Genomic DNA, 24620 nt, shown 5'->3' on the forward strand with positions numbered 1-24620 from the left:
TCGTGTGTTTACAGAGTTTCCGTTGAGATGTTATTATGATGTTACCGCTAAGAATGAGGATTAGCCTTTATTAGGCACTTAAATGCCTCCATCTCTCACAGCGCCTCACAAAACACATACCAGGAAACTATGAAGTAACCATGGCAGAGGGGAAACGATGGATATCATACATAGCCTGCACATTGCTGAGTAACCCAAAGATTATCTTTTGGCCTTTGAAAGCAGGCACAAGGGGGGAAGATACTAGGAATTTCATAGCAATTAACTTGAGAAAGATCTAAAAAGAACCTGCTGGGGGTGGGGGGGGGAAGCGTTCTAGATGTAATCGAGACGAGGAGTTTGCAGTTGGTGGCGCATCTGTAGATGGTGGAGGAGGACAGGTTACAGGGTCAGGCATTGGAGTGGCACCCAAGAACTCGGCGACCAAGGGGGAAGACCTCGAGCCCGGACAATCGCAAAGGTGCGATCGTGGAGGGCCGTCCGCGAAGGACCGGTGTCGAATTTGCAACGGCTCAAGGGTCTGGTGGAAGGAGCGCAATGTGTGGCAAATATCGCCACCACTGGCGGTGATGGTCCCTGCAACTTCAAGTGTGGGTGGGTGGGTTCTCTGAGGGCAAATGTGCCAATGTCGTCCTCGCAGTGCGCGTTTGTGTCCATAAGAGGACGCGCACGACGCACCGTGGGGGCCCACTCCGTGTCGAACATCGGCCCCAGACAAACAGAAGCCCCCCCCTCCCGAAGGATTTTAAACCTCTCTTGGGTTTACCCCAGCTCGGCTTACATGCTTATCGTCTGGGATTGTGCACCGCAAATTCCACTTGATATGGATTATGAATGCATAGAAGGGAATGCGTTATTTAGAAATACATTCATAGCTCAGCCCGAGGCTTCACAAATGATGGTGTGATATTAACAAACGAGATGATGCGCGTGACACGTCACGTTTTGTATTCCTCCGCCCTTCCCCGATGTTACCTGCCTTCCCTCCCACACGTTTCCCCCCACTTGTTACCATAATTACTGATTTTGCAAAACTGTTCTCAACGCTAAAACAAACGTTTTAAGAATGGAAAGAAAGTTGACATCAAACACCAAAATATGATTTTGGTGGATGATCCTGTCAAGTGTTTAGAGCAACGTCTAAGCTCATACTGTGTATATATGCTTCATCATTGATACCATAGCTTCCCGTTTCATTCAATTAGAATAAGCCCTTGCTCAACTCCAGGATGAAAATGTCTCGTGACCGACTTGCAGACGAACAGTTTGAAGTTCATGACGTGAATGGCTTTGCGAGCCGTGCGGCGTCCACCGTGGGCACACTGATGACCAATATATTCCGACAGAGTGCTGATGCAGCCACTGCAAGCCTCCCACGTCACGTGTTAATCCAATAGTAACTCATTATTAGGTTGAGCAACATCTCTGTAGTGAATTAAACTTTTTTTATTTGTCGGTTTATATGGCTGGAGCATCCAGTCCGCCCAACTTTGGCGTGCGTGAGTGTGCGAGCAATTGCAGCTCACTCGTGAGCACTAAGAGAATGAAAACCTGTCCGAGATTGTCATTTCTGTATGATTTCCAATGGGTCCTACATGGCATCGAAGGCTCGTTGGCTCTACAAGTGTTATTTTGTTTAAGCAACTAATACAATTCCGTGCCGTATTTAAATACGCTTTTGAGCACGCGTTCCTCTCCAACTGTAATACTTGACATGGATGTAACGTTTTTTTTAAATTAATTTTCTTATTTAGTTTCTCATGCATGGAGATACATATTCTCGGTAAGCTTTATGATATAAACATCGCGGTATCCTGATCTGCTTCATCCACACGTTCTCCACCCATAAGCTTTATGTCACCGAATCGCAATTTACACGTTTCTATGTTGTATATACTGTATCAAAAACACATTCCTGCGGAGGGAGCTGGTAGGAACGTTGAGTTGCTCGGTCAATGGCCCGGGTCAACGGCGGCGTGGTGTATTCCGCAAATATGCCCGACTGTGAGGGCGGGCACAAGCCGGCGTGAGTAGGTTAAACGTTGAGTTTTTATTAGGGCACCATGGGGTGATCAGCCCCTCCCCACCCAGCCCCACCCAGCCCCTCCCCTACCATTTTTGGATGCACGACAGACGGACACAATAATCCCCTGTAGGCTGGTGGAACCAGGTGGTTTCCTACCAGTAAAAGGAGATCCACTGCAGCGTGACAGTGCCACGTAATATGGTGGCGTGCGTGGAAGTGACGGACACGGAGACGCGTCATTTAGAAATGCATCTTTGCGCTTGTTGGTTTCAGAAAACAACCGGTTCATATAGGAATGGTTGGTCGTCGAAATCTTCCCAAGGCATACCAGACCATGTGTTTGTTTTATTTTTACATTCATTTGTTAAGGGTAAAAGGCCCCAACAAGCCCAGCTGAAATGTCATCCTCGCTGTGCACGTTGTAGCAAAGATCGCACGCGCGTTGGGAGAAACGTCTCGGGTCGTCCCGCAGAACCGCCTTGTTCATTCTCGTGAATCTAAACCAGGTTTGGATTTGTTCCCCGGGGGGCGTGTGGCTCTTCTTGGTGTGGTCAAAAAGTTCCACGTGAGCGTGGATTTGGCTATGGGGATTCGGGAATCTCATCCTCGGCCACCTTGGCAAAGGTCAAGGTCATCTTAAGGGAGATGCGGATCAAACAGCAATATATCGTACCCTTGTGATAAAACGTCAATATCAGCCTTACACAAAACATTACATTAAAATGCGCTCAACAATAATTATATACTAAACTAGCCTTTTTGCCCGTGTATTGCAGTAAATCTGAAACTTGCAAGCGAAAAGCAGACCGCGACGTGATATTCATTGCATCCATCCGTGTGCAATTTGTAAGGGCGCGGTGACACAGACCTATTTCATTTTAAGGTTAAAATCCCTTGTTCATCGTGACGTCCTTTTTACTTCGATGTCTCAACAGCGTTACGGAGATCGCGTGACGTGAGGGTTCTGCCTGTGCAGTGAGGGTTGTGGGTTGACGCCGAGGAGGGGGGAGGAGGCGCCTCGCCCCCCCATGTGGAGTGACGTCACCCGCTAATTATTAATGAGTGGGGGGTGTCCATTTGGAGGACGTCACCTGTTAATGATTATTAATGAGGGGGACTGTTCGATGTGGAGTGACGTCACCTGCTCATTAATGAAGGGGGAGGGTGCTGCATGTGGAGTGACGTCACCTGCTCATGATTATTAATGAGGGGGGGTCCATGTAGAGGACGTCACCTGCTCATGATTATTAATTAGGGGGGCTGGTCGATGTGGAGTGACGTCACGTAAAGGACGGACATTCCTGGGTGATTATAGTAGGCATTTTGATGGTATTTTAAAATGTGTTTTTGGCAGAGGTGATAGGATGACTCCAAGGCCAGAGCACTACATCAAGTATCACTGTGATCCAGGGTTCGAATCTGGGCAGCCGCCCGTAATTAAACCGAATTGATAATCTCACCCCATGCAGTCACCAATGGCCACACAAAAACATGTTGAACTTGGGGCTTGCTCTTGATTTAACTTAATTCCAGCTCTGTCATACAACAATCCCATTGCAGAGCATATGGGAAACTGCACCACCCTCCCCCTACTTTGTAAAGGACACAAAAGGCAACAGGAAGGATTTTTTTTATCGTTCTGTGAAAAATCTCTGCCAGCATTCCATTATCCGTGCGATGCACGAAGGCCATAGCACAATTGTAATACGTCGAGCGTGTAAGTAATAAATGCTTTGCTTAGATTTTGGAGCCCAGCAGGATATCTTTAAAAAACGTAGTTAGCAAACACATTTCTATATATAGTGTGATTGAGCCATACTTGTTTTTGATTTCGGCCACGGATTTTTTTTTATGCCAAAATTATTGTCCTGCACCCTCCACCACCACCAGCCAACAATATTGTCACGTTTACAAAGCTATTGGTTGTACGTGGCCAATACGCCGATCAAATTCTGACCAATCAACCTCACCACCGTTGGCTTAAGAGGCGGAATGGCTGAATTTAACAGCAACATACGATGAATTTAGTGGCTGCCCTATGGACAAGACTCATCCACACCACGAATGTGAAGTTTATATCAATAAGCATTCCTTAATACTCAGAGGAGTTTGGTGAGGTGCATTCAAATGCCTCTTTAATTCTCAGTGGATGAGGATTTGGTTGGCACTCTAAGGCAAGCGCATTACGTCCAGATAATGCTCTAATCAGCTAATTAAACATTACGGCCTCACCGCAATCATGGCCACGTGGACCTTATCCGGGAGAGTGCAACAACACAAGGGGTCACCCCTCCACCCCACCCCTGTCATTGTCGTCATCCTCCGTAATCACTACCGTCACCGCTGTCAACCTTGCCGTCACCATTGACATTCGTGTCGTTATCACCACAATCACCGGCAACGTCACCGACAAAATCATCTTCACTGCTCCCGTCGTGGTCGTCATCGTCACCATCATTGCCACTGCGATCGCCACCGCCACCATTCTTACCACCCGGTCCTAGTTCGATGCAAAATTCTATGATACGTAACATCATGAAACACGTGTTACTTTTATTGTTACTCATTCTCCACGACGACGACGACGCTACTTATTATTTATTTATGAAGCCCACACGTTTAATGAATCATGCACCACGCCCACGCTGCCGATGACATCCCATCATTGCCGGGCGGTGGTGTCTATGCACGTGGCCTTTTATCCAGCAGTGCGGAGGCAGCAAGGGTCGGTGGCTCTCACACACACACACACGTCGCGAAACCCCCATTCCCGTGGCCGTCGATTAGGAGCCATCCTCTGGCTCACCGAGGAGAATGCGGTGCAGAAAAGTGCGGACTAATCTCTCGATCTGTTCCTTCCGTTTGGGGGATAGGGTGTTGTCCCCTCGCACGTGTGGATTTTCTCCAGGGGCTCCGGTTTTTCCCTCCGACACGTCTAAACAATCATTAGTTGGGTAAGTGTACATATATATATAGGATCGCGGAGCTTGAGCAATTGTCGGCGCCGGCTTACCGCCAGGCTGCTCCTTTCTGGCTTTTCCGTGGTTACTTAGCGATGATGAGATGCAATTTGCATGGCCGACTAAGCTATATATACAACTAAACATTATTATTTATAATTATCGCCTAACGTCGTGGCTTAGGATCCCGGGGCGTGACTGGGAGGGGGTGGACAGCGTGGGAAGGTGAGATTAGTGCTTTGATTTGCGACGGTAGTTGTGAGGGCAGAACATTAAACGATCCTCATATGCAGGGATAATCTGGGACGTGTCGTCGAGAAGGGCCACGTAGCCATGGATTTGGCTACGAAGAGAACTCGGGGGGGGGGGGGGGGTCTCATCCTCGGCTACCTTGGCGCAGATGAGTTGGGTTGGACACGAGGCCCCACGTTCGTTCATTCCTAACAATGTGGCCATCGAACAATGACGGCCACTGCATCGCGCGCTTTCAGATGCGTTTCTGCAGCTGTCTCGAACGCTCTTCCGACATTAGGAATCCACTGGAGCTTTTGCACTTTTAAATCTAGATTGAAAAATATATATTTTTTGAACTACTTTTTGTGTTTAAATCTTTACTTAAAGCTTTCGTGACTGCAGGAATTCATATTCTTTGGGTCTTTCGGTAAAGTCACGTAGATAGGTTCCAATTAGTCAAAATAAAATTTACAAAAAACTACGACGTTTCGATCACAATACAAGCGATCGTCATCAGGAGGTGTTTGTTGTCCTTCCCCCGCACCTCCAATTAGCACGGTTGGCTATGTGCGGTGCGAAAGAGGTTCAACATACATGCGTGTGTTTTTATGTATTTTTACAAGGCGTCTAAATGTGACCGCGTCCGAAGCCGCTCCCTACATTAGTGGAAAATGCGCGAACCTTGCCATTATATATCCTGGAGAATACAATTTGGATTTACATGCACGTCTAAATGCCTAAACAAGACCTCGTCTCAAGACGTGACTACACAAACTACAAACCCTATTTATGATTAATCAACATTGCATCCTCAAAACAAATGTGACGAATGGAATGTCGATGTTGTAAAGGCATTTCTCTGGCGACGACCTTTGTTAAGGACATTGCACCATCAGCATCACCAAACCTTACCCCCGTGCGCTTTTAAATCCAACAACGCGCGTCTGCACGATGAGAGCGACATTGCTGCCATGCAACTCGCTCCTGTCTCTCGGCACGTGCTTGGTCAATCACTCGGTGCTGCACGGAAGATGAATGTGAATGGTGAATGTGGATGGCAGTTGATAGCGGAGGTGATGGTCGTGATGGATGGCGATTATGATGGTGGTGGTGGTGACGATTCATAATGAATGAAACGGGCGATAATGGATTCGAAAAAATAATGAATGGTGCATAGTAAAAGTGGTGGTGATGATTGATGGTTTTCGTGATGCATGGTAATGGATGGCGATTATAAAGATGGATATCATGGAAATGATGATGATGGTGTTAGTTGGAATAATGCATTTTGATCATAATGTAATGTAGGAATGGTGATGGTTGTAGTCATAATGATTGACCGTGGTGAAGCGTTATGGCATTCATGATGATGGTGATGCTTTTTGCTCGAGAAAGGACTGCTTACTGAAATGTAAAAAATATATTCGTGACATCAACTAAACATTTATAAATAATGTATACCTCCTGAAACAGAAACTTATATTCAAGACGAATCCGAGTACTATAATTCATATACGGCTGCATCAGATGACAAGTGGGTTAATATAGACGGTACTGTATATAAATTATTATTTATGCAAGTGGAGTATTGTAATGTGCTCATGCATCACGTGAGAGGCGAGAGAGGCACGTGTACGCGAGAGAGGGGGGGGCAGAGAGCGAAGATGCGAGTGGAGGAGCGAGCGTGCTTGGGAGAGGGGGCAAGTGGGAGAGTGAGCGTGGATTAGGAGAGGGGGGGGAGAGGGCGCGGATGCAAGAAGGGAGGAAAGGTGGTCATGGATGGGAGCGGGGGGAGGAAGCGCGGATGGGAGGGATGAGTGGATGGGCAAGGGGTAGAGAGAGGAGGAGAGGGCAACGTAACGGAGCCTATGGGAGGCTGTGAATCGCACCACATCGCCCCTCCCCCTCATTGCATAAGCAAGCGCGCCGATGGTGTGCCACGTGCACACGTGGCTGGTCGCGTGGCCTGCCACGTGCACGTGTTGCTGCTCCCTCCCCGCGGATCTGTCCCCTCTGTGAGATCCCCGTCTCACTGGCTCCTATTTTCAGGTTCTCTGCCCCCTCCTCGCCCCCCCCCCCCGTTTCCCTCCACCCCATCCTCCTTGACCCCCTCTCCTCTGTGAGGCTCCCTCCCTGCTGCATGCCAATGCGTTGGTGGCGATTTTAATATACAGGCGTATACGCGGTGGGCCAGGATGGAGAGCGGTGGCGCAGTGATTAGCGCAATGGGATTACGAACGTGGCGATATGGGTTCTCTTCTCGGCCACGGATGACATCAGTTGGCGAGTGACATCTGAACGGTTCCTGGGTAACCACCTCACCAAGTTGCACTGACCAGCAGCGTGTTGATGTATGGTCACACAACCCCGATGATCGACACGGTGTGGGGAGACCCTTCCTTATACAGCAGTGGGATGACAGAGCTGCACATCAGAGTATCACATTCTACAAGGTGGCTCCACCACCCTCAAATGAGCAGTAGCGGTGGGGAGGGGGGCATGTACCCCCCCCCCTCCTCGCAGAGGCAGATGACCTGGGTCACTGGAGAGATATTAAAATTGTGTTCGTGCAAATGTCACGTTGCCACCACGCCCTTCCTCGTGCCAGATCACACAGCAGTCACATGGGCCGGCACCTGGGCTGCAATGTCTGTTCTGTTGTGAACACGTGTGCCCCCCGCGAATATAATGGTGTTGCAGCGCCCCCGTATTTATCACGTTGTAGACTCGCCCGTTTGACTCTTACAAATTCACGTTTGGCCATGTAGAATGTTGGCGCAAGTGTTGTTAGCAAGCACCCATTGAGGACGAAAAGGTACACGCACACACTATGCCCGGTCATTTGTGTCTCTCCAATGTTGACGTTTACACACACAGCTGAGTGATCATTAATTGAAGGCTGAATGGCTTCTTGTGGAGGTCCACGACAGGTTCAGTAAACACTCTCCATTGATGTTATCCGCGGCCTTAGAATCGAACTCAGGTGGCTGGGTTTGCAGTGCGACGCCGCTGCTCCACACGATACGGACACGAGTGTGGCTAATCTAGTGGGGGGGGGGGCTCTACAGACAAGGTTGTCGACAGGTAAAGCCGTGAAGTATTGAAAATCGCGGTTTTGGAATTTGCGGCACTTTCCAACAACGTCGCCCCCGCGATGTTCAAGGGTCTCCTGATTTGGAAGTGTGAGCTGCAGAGTCAGACTCAGTTATGTAGCAACCACCCATCACAAAATACATCGCACCCCGTAACTGGAGTAGGTATTGTTAGCAAAGACAAAGATCCCCCGTGAAGCCTGCACAGGCTGCTGGGGCAAGTTCTGTTAGAGCGCGCACACATCAACGCCGACATCACACCCCACCGCATTTGTCTCTACAATGCCGATATTGTACACACCCAACCAGGTACAGTACTCATTTCAGGCCGAGTCAACCCAGGGAAGGGTCTCTGAGCCGATACAGATACAACATAGACACGGCCGGGCAATTGAACTCAGGTTACCGGGTCCGTGGCGCAGTGTGCGCTAACCACTACACCACCGCCACCACTCCCCGAGCCGTGGCCAACACTCGTAAAAGTTTAATTTTAAAAATGTGTAAAACCCTCGCGCGTCTCTTCCGAGGTCCTGTAATGTCAACTCAACCCACACAGCCCCTCCCCACCCAACCCCGGTGCAGCGAGCACAACCCTCTGCGTGCCCGCTCAGGCACACACCGCACGCTAAGCTGCACCGCCAGCTCCTCGCAGCTCCGATGGGCATGAGGGAGGACACGTGCCGGGCGGCAGCCAGATTGGACGTTCCTTGCTCTGAGTTGGGGGGGGGCGCGGGACTGGTGGGGTTGGTGCTGTAGGGCTTGGGATGCTGGGCATGCGAGTGAAAGAGCGGTGGGTGTAGCGGTTAGCGCTACGCTGCGCTACGGACCTGGCGACCCCGGATCGATTACCGCTCACGGCTACCAACACCGGTGACGATTATCTGAACCGGTCCTGGGCATCCGCTAGGTCGACTCAGCCTCAAATGAGTACCTGGTCCGATGTGCAAATATCGCCATTCGGGAGATAAAGGCGACCGGGCGTGGTGCCGGCCACCCACCCCCTCGTGAGCCGTGCCGGCTTTCATAGGTGCTCGCAAAAAGCACTTGCCCCAACAGTCTGTTGAACCTTTGTCTGTTCATTGCTGCTGGACGTGATGTCAACTCACAGCCCCCCTACTTCGTCCACCACAACAAAGAACAGCCGCACCCCTCCTCTACCACCACCACGAGAGTACCAAAGACGCCCCTTATAGCCTTCACAGACTGTCAGGGCAAGTGCTGTTAGCGAGCACCTATGATGGCACACGAGGGGGTGGGTGGCCAGCACAGCACCACGCCCGACCGCCTTTGTCTCCCCAGTTGCAACGTTCACACATCACACCAGGGTACTAATTTTAGTCGACCTAGGGGAGGGCACAGGACCGGTTCAGATAATAATCGAACTCGGTTCGCCGGGTTCGTCGCGCCGCGCGCTAACCACTGCGCCACCGCTCCCCACTACAGTGCCAACCTCCACTCCTCCCCTCCATAATTATCACACAGCGGTGAAATCCAAGCCACACACTCGACTCCCCTCCCCTAACCGAAACCCAGCCCCCCGCACACCACAACACATGCAGGCGCACATGCCAAGTGCCCTTCCCAGCCCAACTTGCCTTTGTCTCGCTCGCACACGAACCTGGTCATATTCTCCAAAGCTACCTTGGTTTTTTTTATAATATACATGTATACCGGATAGCAGCTGCTACTCGAACTTGCATCTGGCTGGCAGACACAATCACGGTAAGCAGGATGACATTCGCAGCTGATGTGACACCGTTGTCTGTGTGTGTGTGCCGTGCTGTATGCTGACTCCAGCTGGTTGGTCGACAGCAAATGCTTTGTGTTTAGCTTTAAAAAGCATCCTCGGAACGCGTTGGTGTGAGAGAATCTGAAGGCTTGTGGGGACGATTTTAAAAACATGTATTGGCACAGTTGTGTACTATTGATGCAATATAATGTGCATGGTTGTTATATATCTTTTTTTCTAAATGACACTATTGATATTGTCTGAACAAACAGCTGTCCGGGTCTACAATATTTACACGTGTCTCTATCGTGCATTGCACGTTGTTACGTTTAAGGACCAATATAGCAACGCTCCTACATTTAAATGTCACGATTTGTTAGACGTGTTTCAATCCCTCACATGCACGTGTTTTGAATACGATTGCATTGTTTGTTTTATTACTGGAGACTTAAGTGTCATCACAAACGTCCCGATTATGAAGCAACGTGCATCGATTGGAATTCCAGCAAAATATATTCACAGACACGCAGAGTGCACGGTGGGTAGGTAGGACTGGTCGCTAAAGGCCTCACGTGAAAATTTTGCATCAAGGGGCTCGCTAACCCTAAGACTGGCATGCAACTAGGTATTAAGAACGCTTTTTTATATTTATATCAACGCTTTACATCCGTGGTTCTGTTTGCAACGCTTCAAGCGCCTGAGTGAACGATTGCCTTTCTGAAAGAGTTTCAAGTGCTTGGAGCGCGGCCAAAGATTGGGTTAAAAATACATGTACAGCCGACAACACATTGTTAATTATACCACACGCTGCTGATGAGACTTATAAAACCGAAACGGGTCGAGGGGTTTGCTTGCTGAAATAACTGCTGCTGAATAAAATATTGGTTTTGGTTCGAAATTTCGTCATCAGCTGATAGGACCTCGATGCCAGTTGAGTTCAACTTTCGATGGTTGGAACACAGCCTTGCCAGTTTCATGTTTTCATTCAACACTGCTGCAATAGTAAGGTAACCATGAGTTGAAACAACTCGCTGTTATATTTCAAACGATGGTCAATTTGCATTGCTTCAAATATAATTCTACAGGTGCACGGTGGTTTTACGCGCAAGCCACCCAGTGACACGAGATCGATCCCCAGTCAGACACAGCCAACATCCCAATCAGCCCGGGGGTGGATGACGTGGGGCACCTTTAAAACCCGCACAATTCGCCAGCATGGCGAAGTACAACGGGGTCGAACAACCCCAAAGACCGACACGGTGTGGGAAGGACCTTCTTCACGTGGTTTGCAAATTAACAAAATTCAAATCAAGACAGCAATTACATTATTGTAAAAGCTCCAAACCGCTGGCTGTCACGCGTCAATCGATGTCGGTGGCGATGTGGCCACGTGTCTGCGTTGCTGGCTGGCACGGGGATCGTGGCTGCGCTGACTCATCCGTCATCCTCTTCGTTTTTTTCGGTAAAGTCACGTAGGTAAAAAATAAAATTAATAAAAGTAATAAAATAAATAAAATAAAAAATCACGGCGTTTCGGAGGCAACACAAGTCTCCGTCATCACGTGGGACCGTCACAGCTAGATTTACTATTACTTTTATTAATTTAAATTTTATTTTTTACCTACGTGACTTTACCGAAAAAAACCTAAGAGTATGAATCCTTGCAGTCACGAAAGCTTCAAATCTAGAATCATCCGTCATCGCCATCGGCGGCCGAGCAAGACTGGCGAAGCGCACGCCAACGGCTGCGTGATAAGTTGTGTCGCGTTACTTTTCACCCCGGTGCCAATGCGTGCGCGTGTCCACGCGTTTGACACCTCGTAGCGATGTCAGGGCAAGCCGGGAGCAAGAGAGGGCTTCGTAGCAACTCACGGGTTGTTGCATCCACGACAAAGCCCAGACCCCATGCGTGTCAATCTGGCGATAGGCATCATCGCATGGACGCTGGTACAGTATCTCTTCCCATCACGCCTGCCTCTAAAGATACATTATACCTACCGCGTCCGAGGTATATGTCATTCGGGTTTAGTCTTGGCACGTAGACGGCCTCGCCAGCAGTGTTGGAGAGGGATGGAGGGGTCGTGCTGACATGACCCACCCATCCATGCTGGGGTTTTTTATTCTTTAAAAATGTTGGCCGTGCACGTTAGGGAAATGTTGTTCCTGTATTTAAGAACAATTGCTTTATGGCAAAGTCTGGCGGCGCAGATGACATCGCCTTTCGGTATTGCACGTGACTCAGGGCTTAATCTATCACTCGATACCTTCCGGAACGCTGCTAGGCTGACTTGGAGTAGGGATTATCGCCACAAGGCACTATCACGAGAGTACTACAAGCTACGCCTATCCATCGATGAGAATCCTATATTTTTCTACATTATAAACCTACAAATCTGTTCATAGAAATAAAATGCTGAATAATGGGAGATGCACGTGGCATGCCACGTTAATTTTCCCGAACAGTGTTTCGGACCGCTCCACTTGAAATTAAGCACTGGTGTGTCACGTGTGAACATCCTTCCCCGTCGAATTACATTGAACTCCATTGGAACCTCATTTGCCAGTAAAAATATGATAATTGGTGTTTTTACCCTTCTATCTGGCAACAAAACTGACACCTTTTTACAAGGAATCATGTTTGCATAGACCACAATACCTGCAGTCATAATGCAAACAAAAAACATAACTCTGATAATGTGCACTGTCCTTGAAGTTGATTGGTCCACACCCGAGACAGCTTTCCTTAGAGCCTAGTCTCACATGGGTTGGACCAGATGACGCCAAAAGGCGCACAACTCAAAGACAATGCACCATCAGAGTATGAGAGCTCGGGGTAAGCATTTACACCATTGGAACCTCATTTGCCAGTAAAAATATGATAATTGTTTTTTTACCCTTCCATCTGGCAACAAAACTGACACCTTTTTACAAGGAGTCATGTTTGCATAGACCATTGTCTTTGAGTTGTGCGCCTTTTGGCGTCATCTGGTCCAACCCATGTGAGACTAGGCTCTAAGGAAAGCTGTCTCGGGTGTGGACCAATCAACTTCAAGGACAGTGCACATTATCAGAGTTATGTTTTTTGTTTGCATTATGACTGCAGGTATTGTGGTCTATGCAAACATGACTCCTTGTAAAAAGGTGTCAGTTTTGTTGCCAGATAACAATTATTTCATTGAACTCGTGTGGTAAGTGTCTGTAGCTGCGTTTTGACGCACGGCACCACAATAGTCGTGAGAAGCGAGTTCTATTTCCCAGCCATGGTTTTCTGAACTTGTCCTGGGCCATCACCCCCCCCCCTACCCTCTCGTCGACTCAGCCGTAAATGAGCACGCGATCGTGGTGTGCTCACTACGACACTCGCGAGGTCGTCTCGGGCGTGGTGCCAGCGTCATCACCCAGCTTGACACAGCAGTCTATTGGGGATGCGCGTCTCTGTGCGTGCGTGTCTTTTGTTTGTAGGATGTGCAACGGGAAGTCCAAAACTCTCGTGGTGGCATTAAGCGCTTCTGTGGATGCAACAGCTATCTCTCTCTCTCTCGTGATCTGTGCATGGAGACAAACGTTAGCTCGGAAGGCAGGAGGACCACAGTCATATAGTGCCACACACCAGACCGGTGTATGTCCAGACTACATGACAATTATTTAAGGGAGAAAAAAAACATTTGCGTAAGGAACCCCTCGGAAACTACCGCAGTCGGAAGGTTCCGAATATTAGAGCGGACACGCCGACAATTGGTACCACATTGTCGCAGCACTGCGTGTCCCTGGGAAGTAATCATTGTGCATACATACATACATGCATAATTCCATAACGTGATAATTACAACGCTGTTTAGGCTGCAATAATTTTACATGCCGTATGCACACACACACACGTCCGTTCAGTCAAATTATCATTTGCAGCTGTGGCACATAACCAGATACCCAGTACTGCTTTGGCACTGAAGACAGGGCAGGCGGAATAGAGGTACAAACGATACATTGACAAGAGGCACACTGACAGAGAGGGCCCTAGACCCAGACAACAACGAACAAGACGAGGCACAACGACCATAGCGCCCTGTGAGAGACAAATGAACAGAGGCAGACAATCATAGATACATCTAGACAACAACACCAGCTTGGACAAGACAAACAATAGATATAGACAACACAAGAGGAGAGAGAGAGACAACAGAAACAGACAATAGGACGATGGAGAGGCAGGCAATGGACAACGCGGGTGAGACGGAGACACGGGAAAGAGGCCCGGCTCCGGCTTCGGGGCCGTCACAGGTCCCCGGCTGTGCGGCCTCCCTCCGGGCCCGGCAGAGGGACGGGAGAGACGGCGGCCGTCGCCCCGGGGGCTCCGCGGGCCCCAGCGGCCTCGTCAAGGAAGGGGCCGAGGCCACGTCTGCTGGATCCGAGCAAGTGGATGCGTTGTTCGCGAGGAAGGTAAATGTCACGTTGGAGGATATGTGATGATGATGATGGTGGTGGTGGTGATAGTAGTTGATGGTTGTTGTTTGTTGCGATGATGGATATGGTGATGGTCGTGATGGTTCTGGTGGTTGATGGTTGTGATGGAAGTGATGGTTGTTGTGATGGTTGTAAGGGTTGTGATGGTGCGATGGTGATGGTCGTGATGGTTCTGATGGTTGTGATGGAAGTGATGGTTGTTGCGATGGTTGTAAGGGTGATGGTTGTGATGGTGCGATGGTGATGATCGTGATGGTCGTGATGGTGATGGTTGTGATGGAAGTGATGGTTGCAATGATTGTAAGGGTGATGATGGTTGGGATGGTGATGGTTCTGATGGTTGTGATGGTGTGTATTTTGTGTATGGGCACTGGTGGCGCTTTACACGCGATTAACACAAAGCGGCCAAAAATAATAATTTTCGACCTCTTGCAATGGGGAGAAGAAGGCCCCAGCAGTTGTGTGAGCAGAGACCACGCAGGCAGGCAAACTCTCTAGCCCGGACTGAGTACTTGCAAATCGGCCATGAATACTCGTTATAACCAATTCGTCAACTTGCCACAAGCACTGGCTCAACCCCTAACCAGCCACGAGTAGCAACCTCTTGCTGACCCGAACCAGCTATCCATCGCGCAGTGGGGATACAAAGGCGGTTGGGGAGGGCTTTGTGGGACTGAAACCATCAAGTCGTTGTCTAATAGACACTCGCTAATATTAAATTAACATTTTTTTATCCTTTATATTAAGTTCACTTGCTTGCTTGCTTGCGCGCTTACGACCGTGCAAATCTTTTGGTCGTTTTTTAACCAACTTCCCGTGATCCAATCGAGCTGACATTTTGCACACAGACTCGTTGTGCGTGACAATTTCTTTTCGTGAAAAAAATTCCAAAATGTTACACTTTTTAGAAAAAAATTTTTATATTTAATTACCAATTGCTTAATGGTGGCAGGCAATCATCTGACCCATAGGTGGCAGCCATCTCAAGCCAGAGGACGAGAGGACTCTAGCCGCCACGCATATAAAGGATTTATAGTGAAAAACTTAGTTTTTACGGGTTAATTTTTACCAGGTAAGGCCAACTGAGCTATATAGGTCGGCTCAGCTTAAAATGAGTACTTGGTGGGTTAGTGTGTCAATCATCAATCCTCGGGAGACAAAAACGGTTGGGCATGGAGTCAGCCGCACCAATCTCACCTGGTGTGCCGTGCCGGTCTCAATCAGTGGGCGTTAAAGAGCACTTGGGCCCCAACTTCTATGTGTACTGTGTGTGTACAATAGATATTAAACACACACACAAAGCACCGAAACTATTCTCCCCTTGTCGTCGATTGACATTCGATTACAGATGAAATAGAGGTTGGATCGTGTAAATATATAAATGTGTCGTTAAATCCCGCCACCACCCGACACAGCCAACTAGTAAGGGTTGTCACATAAACAGAACGTGGCCAATTCGTCACTAGTACAGCACACCGGTGTGTTGGAGAGCCAAGCCACAACATTTACAATCTGAGTACGACGTTTCGCCGGTAATTACAACTAGCTTCATCACACATTTATATATTTACACGATCTAACCTCTATTATGGATGGTATTGGTCGCGAAAGCCGACGTGTTAAACGGATTACTGCTGTTAGAGAATGTTATTGCGTGTGTTGCGTGTCGTTACGTTGAGTCGGGTGATTGCCCTTCGTGCCATCGGCGTGAAATATAGAGACACGAAACGCGTGGATCAAATGACTCAGGCGGGCAAGGTCTCCTCCCGTCACCCACACCCTCGCAGATGGAATGCGTATAGACCCAATGTCAAATACAAATACGTTCTTGAGCCGAGGAGGCGATTGAAGCCAGCCAGATAGAAGGGGGGAAACACACACAAACATGCATGCATGCGCTCACCGATTCCTCCACCCATGTTAAGGTTGAGGCCGCGATCAAACCGACTGAACTGTTTCGTCTCATCCACACTGTTCAGCTACCACGCTGCCGGTCACAACAATAACAACAATAGACTCACCACACTGCCGGTCACAACAACAATACACTCACCCACTACTCACCACACTGCCGGTCACAACAACAATACACTCACCCACTCACCACACTGCCGGTCACAACAACAATACACTCACCCACTACTCACCACGCTGCAGGTCACAACAACAGCAACACACTCACCCACTACTCACCACACTGCCGATATTGAATACAGTTTTGGGTTCTCTCCAGATTCTCAGAGCAGCACATGTAAAAAAAACACAGTCAACGTAAAATTGTCCTAACATCTCAATATGGTAATCACACATCAATTGGTGGTGCTGCTGCTGCTGCTGCGTTGGCAGTGGCGCACAAGCACAGCTAACAAAGGGCTCAACAACACTGCCTTAAAAAACAAAGGTATATAGCAGAGGTGTGGACTCGAGTCATGTGACTTGGACTCGAGTCAGACTCGAGTCATGAATTTGATGACTTGCGACTCGACTTGGACTTGCATAACAATGACTTTGTCCCACCTCTGGTATATAGTCAGCGACGTTTCGAGCAATTACCCTTTTTCAGAGCACAATACCAGTATCGGCAAGATCAACCTGCAAATTACGATCGAGACACCAGTGAAATATTTGTAAATTTTAAAAAAACACGAATATTACTGGAGTGTAATATTCGTGGCCGCTGTGTTTGTGCCTGCGGGCTTAATGCGCACAGAGAGAGAGAGAGCTCTTCCCGTCTGTGTTTCGCCATCGATGCAACCAACCCCAGCCGCGAGTGCTTTCAGCGATTAAAATACAGATCTCGAAGCGACAGATTGGTGCGCCTCGCTGGCGAGATGCCAAGACGCGTGCGCACGCGACGGCGTGGAGGAGGGATGGATGGGTTAACTGGGTTCATCACCGTTGTCTGCGTTGCCATCCGATTTGTGTTGCATTACAAATCGGATGGGCGGGGGGGGGTAACGGGAGTGGGGTGGGGGAGGAAACCGGTTAATACCGGTTAATACCGGTTAATACCGGTTTGCCGCACAGAGAGAGAGGTATCGGGCTTCGGAGCCGCGCGCGGTTCTTTAGGGACTGCTTCGTGACGTCATTCACATGGCATTGCAGCTCTTGAAATATGACATTCTTTTTGTTGTTGTTACCCGAATGGCTCTTCTTGATATTTCGGTTTCCGACCAACCCCACCCCCGGTCTAGAGCGATGGACTCCCACAGTTTTAGCTTAAAAAAAAAACGAAACTGAGAAACGTACGTAGAGATTCTGCTGTGGTGTAAGATTTAGCAGCAACGCTGGGCTTGCAATCCCAGAGGGTCGCTTGCTCGATTCGGCCAACGGGAATGATTGGGTGCTCCGCAGTTCATCGAGTGGCAGCGTTGCATGCGCTGGGCTAAAGTGCGGGTTTCGGTGCCACCCGTCTTTCAACGCGCGCGGTCAGCACGGACGTGGCAGAACCACGTGACCGTGGCAGAACCACGTGGCCCTCTCTAGCTGCTCCCTCGAGCGGAGGCCCTATCCACCAGCAGTGGCGTTGAGCGAGCAATTTGCATTGCTGCGCCCTTCACCTTTACACCTCAACTGAAGGCAACACGTGGGGGGGGAGGGTCGCGGATTAAGGTAGTGCGGGGCCTGTAGCATATGTTATAAAGGGGCCCTAAATAAAAAAAACACTTAAATATTTAAACACAATTTTTTTACTTGCATAGAAAAGTTATTGTATTTTTCTATTTGCTATACAGCCAGATAATACGACAAATCGCTAACCTAAAACACCCAGTCGTCGTTCCTAAAAGTTGAAGGCAGTATAGTACTATAGTAATAGAGCAAGTGCAGAGTCACTGAACCGGAATTGATAGCTTGAAAGCATTTAGCGCGGGGGCCCTTGAAAGTTGCGGGGCCCGTATCTACATACGTCGCTACTTTTGCTACTGGGATAATGCGGCCCTTGGGGGTGAGTTACATCATCAGGCAACTGTAGGCTGTAGGTGCCGTCAGACGGCCGCCGCTGCATTCATTCCTCGCACTCCGCCGCGGACGTACGCTGAACTTCTATCGCACCGTACGTAGCCAACCGTGCTCGTCGGAGGTGCGGGGGAAGGACAACCAACTAAAGGCAAAAAGGAGTTCGAAAGAAATGAGTCCGGGCAAAGTTGCCAGACGAATATATTTCATTTCAATTTTAGCCCGACACAAAAGCCTCCAGTGATGGAATAACCTGTGCGCGTTTTGTATTCGAGACGAAGTGTACCCTGAGATTTACCGATACTTGGACTAAATCGCCGTCATGATGCCGAGTACACGGGGCCATTCATTCACCTGACAGGAAGCTTTCAATTGGCACGAGCACGTGTTCACATCAATGTACGTTTTCTGCATTTGCTATTAACAAAGGGAAATATCCGTGTTGCTCCAATGGAGGAATCGTAGTGTCGTCTTTGTTGAACCATTTCCCCTGACCCGATGCCTCTCTACAATGTGCTGACAGTGCAAAGAGCTGGAGGGCTTTATCAAGCCTCTCACAGCCATTCTGAACGGGCTCAAGAACGGACGCTACGGGAAAGGTGAGCCCTTGATGTTAACTAAACACGGAGCATAATATGAAACGTTGTGTCTTTAGAACTTATCCCTAGCATTATGCAGGCAGCCATTTCCCCAAACTACCGCATTTATTTTGCATTACAATTCCCATACAAATGTCATGATTATTTATTCAGGCGGCTTCATCACACGTTTGCGATCCAAAATGTGGTTCGTATTCAGCCTGTCTGGCCAGAACACTCTCTCTATTCCCAATATATGTGTGACTGCCACAGTGTGCCAGAGCTTGAGGAGAGATTTGTTTTTTCATTTAAGCTCCTGTACAGATAAGGTGGCCCGGTGGCTCCAAGGTCAGAGCCACTGAGCTGGCACCGCTGGGATCGAATTCAGGCGGCTGCCCTGTGGTTAAAACCGCGTTCTTGAGCCTCACGAGTTGATGGCCTTGGCCCAGTCACCAATGACTGCAGGCAAAACACAGCATTGCATTAATGTTCGTTCTGCACTCAACTTTGCTCAATTCCAGCTTTGAGAATTAGAATGTCAGTAGCAGAGTTGTTCTTCTTGGTTCTTTCGGTAAAGTCACGTAGAATGGAAACAATAAAAAATAATAAAATAAAACATAATAAAAAAATTCTCACGACGTTTCGGCCACAACGCAAGCAGCCGTCATCAGGTGAAGACCAGGTCTGTCGGGGAGACAGCGTCTGAATGAAACAGCACCACGCTTGGAGCGTATATTTAAGCTGGGCTGGAAGGGGGGGGGGAAGGGTGTCTTGACAAAATAATTTGCATATCAAGAGGAATTTAGCATATTTATGGGCATATTTATGGGAAATGCAGGTATGTGATTAGTACTACTTATGCCCGTGCATTATGCAGGACTAGCAGCATCAAAGGGAGGGGATAGGGGTAGCACTAATAAAGGGAAGGAGTGTTAATAGTATGTAGCTGCCGCAAAAAAGTAGCAGAGTTGTTCGAAAAGTGCTGCCCTCCACTGTGTAGACCAGAGTTCGCTTGAAGGGATTTCAGAAATAGCCTCCTGTGATTACCAATACCCCGAGCTGTTCTTTACCCCCAATGAATGCATTGTTTTGGGAGAGATATAAATGAATAATTTGTCTCATTAATTGACATCTACAGCACAATCGAGATAAAAATGTTAAAGTGGCAAAACAAATTAACTCCCATGCAGAGGTCAGTTCACCACGTGCATGCGATTATGAAACCACTGAATCCCGGAATAAAACAAAAATGTTTTTCTGTTGTTGAAATCAGCGAGTAACTTCCCACTGCTGGGTAAAGGGTTCCCCCATTTCCTTCCATCCCTTCCTTTTCTCCGTTGTTCCAGTCAATGAGTGACCTCTGTACTCTTTGGTTTTGTATGCTGAATCTCTTCTGTTGCTCTGCTTCTTTTGTCATCTCTCCGCATCAACTCTGTAGCTCATCTTCTTGGTTCTTTCGGTAAAGTCACGTAGAAGGGAAATAATAAAATAATAAAATAAAACATAATAAAATAATTCTCGCGACGTTTCGGCCACAACGCAAGCAGCCGTCCTTATGTGTCGGAAAGACAGCGTCTGAATGAACGTTCATTCAGACGCTGTTTTTCCGACAGACCAGTTCTTCACCTGACGACGGCTGCTTGTGTTGTGGCCGAAACGTCGGGAAAATTATTTTATTATGTTTTATTTGTATTATTTTATTATTTCCCTTCTACGTGACTTTACCGAAAGAACCAAGAAGATGAATCCCTGCAGTCACGAAAGCTTTAAATTGAAACTCTGTGGCTATTTATGCCCATTTCTCGTCAGCTGCTCTCATGATTCCTTACCCTGTCTTTGTGACTTACTCTTTTTCTTTCGAACCTCTCAACATTCCAGGGCTCAGTAGTCTGCAGCAGAACGTTGCCATTGACCGGATACAGAGGATTGTGGGAGTGCTGGAAAACCCAGGCATGGGGTAAGTTTATTTATTTAACATTTTTCTCCGTAATGTCTGAACTGTTCTGACGTGAGAGCTAATAAATTCACAACCCATACTGAGCGGCACTCACAAGGAACATCCAGTGGGTGATGCTGGCGCCCGATCGGTGCGCTGTGGCACCACAGGAAGGCCGTGTTCACTTTAAGCTATTCCACGCAAATGGGCGTTACAGGCTGCTGTGGGCTAACATTGCGCACAGCTGAGAGCATTATAGCAAAATCCATTGCTGTGCTATATTATGCTTCCACGTTTATGCTCCCAGCCTCCAACCCGCACTGACTGGCGTAGAGAAGTATGGTCAAACGCCTTCTCCGTGGTTGACATGGCATGGGGTGGGAGACACTCATCCAACAGTGCAATGAAAAAACGGCTGTCATTTGCATTGAGGGTGTGCTATTTTATTAACAACAGGCACTTGTATTGGTGTGAGCTGCTTTAACTGTAAACTATTGCATGGGAGAGTGGGCTGCTGTATCAATGGTCGTGGCGGCCTGTCCTTGCAGTGGGAAGTACCTGGCCACCCTCCAGCAGGTGGAGATGATGCTCAAGGCCTGGTTTCCCAAGGTAAAGCCTCAGCCATCAACCAGCGCCGAGCGACTGCAGGTGACCAATTGCAGGGCTGCACGTACGTGCAGAAACGCCGCCCTTTGGGGTTCTTATCAGCTGAATGCAAACGCGCGGGTCTCACTCTCGACAGCTGCGGTGTGCTGGCCGGTTGGGATCACAGGATGATAGACGGATAGTGCTGGGATATCGGATTATTTGAATATTCGGTTACTCTACCGGTTTGACCATTCCGATTGCACGAAATTAGTTCGGGGGTGGGGGGGAGAATCACCTTTGTTGTTTGGAATTCGATCAACAACAAAAAGTCCTGTGAAGATGTCCTGTGAAAGTGGCTTATTGTGAGTCAATGTTTTAGTGGTTGGTTAATTTCTTCATACACTTAATCGACTTCTTCATCATCATGGCTTGTTGTCAGGGCATACATTTGAATTACATTTTATTCGGACAGAATCGAGTCTTAAGATTAGCTGGATAACTCTGTGTAATGTACTCTTGAGACCTATAACTCTATGGCTGATCATTGATGATGATTATAATGGATGACTGATAACGGTGGATGATTGACAATCGATTGTGATGGCAATATCTTACAAGTCTAATTTGTTTGCTTGCAGAATGTACACCCTGCTTCTGACTCAGGAAGTATTCCCCATGACAAGCTAAACGGCGATGTAACGAGCCCAAATCCAAAATTAACAATCGCTAACCACTGCCAAACCTTGCAGAGCAATGCGGCGTTGGCGTTTGTGACGGCACAAGACCCACAGCAGGATCACAGTGAGGACAGCACAATCGCTCTCAAGGGCATGCCCCCAACCAGCCTCACGTGGACGCACGTTGCCCCTATCGCATGCCCGGTGCTCGGCGAGAAGGCATCGTACCCCACGTCGACTGGTGGCATCGCTCACTCTGCCACGGGCTCTCACGTGCCGCCCGATTCCGGCGCGCAATTCCGACGGTGCTGCAGCCTGCCCGCGTCACTGGGCAGTGCGGAGTCATCGCCGCGCGCTTCTCAAGGAATCTCGCCCAGCCACGCCAGCGCTTCCCCCAGCTCGGCCGACGTCTTTGTCCCGTTAAATCACCGACCGGTCTCAGACTGCGCCCGCCCCCAAGACGGACGCAAGGGCACAAGATCACCGTCCTCCAAGGCACGCGATTTGGCGGCACCGAGAGAATTCTGGGCGGAGCAGGCACCTGCTGCTGCTACTGCAGCCGCGGGCCAGGACGCAGTGGGGCTGCACTCGTTGCCACGCTTTTCGCAACAGCGGGAGCGCGAGGCCTCGCATACTCGCAGGGCGCCAGCTCCAAGCGACTGGTTCAGCCTCAATAGTTGCTACCAGACGGCGGTGGCAGAGGAGGAAGACGCAGGGACCTCCAGTCTCATGGAAAACGAGCGTTCGGGGGGCATGCACGGCAGCGTGAATCGCAAGAGAAGGCCCGCAGAGTCTGTAGCACCTGGAACCCTTGTCGTGCCACGGCTCAAGATGGCACGGCAAAAATGCGAAATCCCATCTCCCCCCCACGAGCGTGGGCACAACATTTAACAGGTTGCTAAACACAATACGGCAATTGTAGCAAAACATTTTTTAAACTACTTTTATGCAACCGTTATCTCAGAAGCCTTGAGTGGCAATCATCTTGATGTGAAACCTTTTTTTACACTTGCCGATCATTTTATATTCATACAAATCGTATTATCAACAGCATATGAAATAAAAACAGAATTTTCGTGAATTAATGGAGTTTTAGATTAATGTAACCCTTCCAGTGCTATATTATTGGCCGTAGTGTAGTGTATGATGCAGTCTATTTATACTGCACGTAATGGCACGGTAAAAGTTATCACTGTTTTGTTTAAAAATGTGTTATCGTCTTACCAAGTCATATTTTAATTATACCTAACTTTTTATACACTGCTGGTGAGCCAAGACATTTGTGAATGTGATTTGACGATTGCTTCTTCGTGGATAATACAAATGTACTTTTGCTATTTCAGGATTGCATGTTTAAACGACTTTGTAATTGTGAAAAAAAATGGTTCCGTATTTTATAGTTGAACATTCGATGTGGTGCAACAGGTAAAGATTAGTGCATGTTAGCTGCACCGGTGTTCATGCAAATTTGTGGATTGTTCGTGTTGGGTGCAGCCTTCATGATATGCTGTAACTCGTAAGTGAAAATAAATCTTTTTTTAGACACTTTAATAGTCCGTCTGTCTACAAACTCTGTACCAGACATCTGTTTACAATAGCCTCATTACTGAAGAGGCTTTGATATTGCAGTTATCAACATTGATCACCACTCAACTAAAACTAGAGTTGTAATCAAGATTCATTGTGCTTAGCCGTGGAGCTGTTGGTAAAAGCAAATACCATCAACTCCTCCATTCTGTGTCTCTAATGAAAATTGTAATCAAGTCCATCAGCCTATTTTCCAATATTTCAAAAAGAGTAAGCCACTGGAGTTGTGCACTTTGAAATCTAGATTTCTTTAGAACTGCTTTTTGTGAGGATTTGTCCCCTCCCCCACACCTCTGATTAGCGCCTGGCGACCGTGTGAAAGACGTTGAACAGAAATCCATCCAGCAACATTTAAGCAAACTCATGGAGACACAGGCATTCTTATATATGTTCAAACCTAGTTGGATAAATAGGCCAATACCTTAATAAGTAAAGTATATCGCTTTCTGGTGATGTAAGGGTTCAAGCATTCATTTTATAAATATACAGTACATGAAAACACATTCCTGCGGAGGGAGCTGGTAGGAACGTTGGGTTGCTCGGTCAATGGCCAGGGTCAACGGCGGCGTCGTGTATTGCGCAAATATGCCCGACTGTGAGGGCGGGCACAAGCCGGCGTGAGTAGGTTAAACGTTGAGTTTTATAAGGGCACCACGGGGTGACCAGCCCCTCCCCACCCACCCCACCTAGCCCCTCCCCACCCTTCCCACCCAGCCCCTCTAATCCCCACCCGGACCCCTCCCTCCCCACCCAGCCCCTTCCCTGCACGACGGACACAATAATCCCCTGTGGGCT

The 24620-nt window shown here is 48.4% G+C and overlaps 1 protein-coding gene across 2 annotated transcripts; it reads left to right on the forward strand.

Annotated features, from left to right (window-relative positions):
• Nucleotides 1–13161: 13161 nt before the first annotated feature.
• On the forward strand, nt 13162–24195 carry CIART (circadian associated repressor of transcription). Of its 2 annotated transcripts, none has more exons than XM_078600007.1 (5): nt 13162–14478; nt 18983–19058; nt 20916–20994; nt 21522–21621; nt 22311–24195. In XM_078600007.1, exons 1-5 carry the CDS (start codon nt 14239–14241, stop codon nt 23127–23129), a joined length of 1314 nt encoding a protein of 437 aa, XP_078456133.1. In that variant the 5' UTR covers nt 13162–14238; the 3' UTR covers nt 23130–24195. The 2 variants fall into 2 exon arrangements, with proteins under 2 accessions (XP_078456133.1, XP_078456132.1); XM_078600006.1 differs by having other exon boundaries at nt 13163–14478; nt 22200–24195.
• Nucleotides 24196–24620: the final 425 nt, after the last annotated feature.

Source organism: Lampetra planeri, chromosome 13 (genome assembly GCF_965212315.1).
Source record: "Lampetra planeri chromosome 13, kcLamPlan1.2.h2, whole genome shotgun sequence".
In the NCBI taxonomy this organism is placed as follows: domain Eukaryota; kingdom Metazoa; phylum Chordata; class Hyperoartia; order Petromyzontiformes; family Petromyzontidae; genus Lampetra; species Lampetra planeri.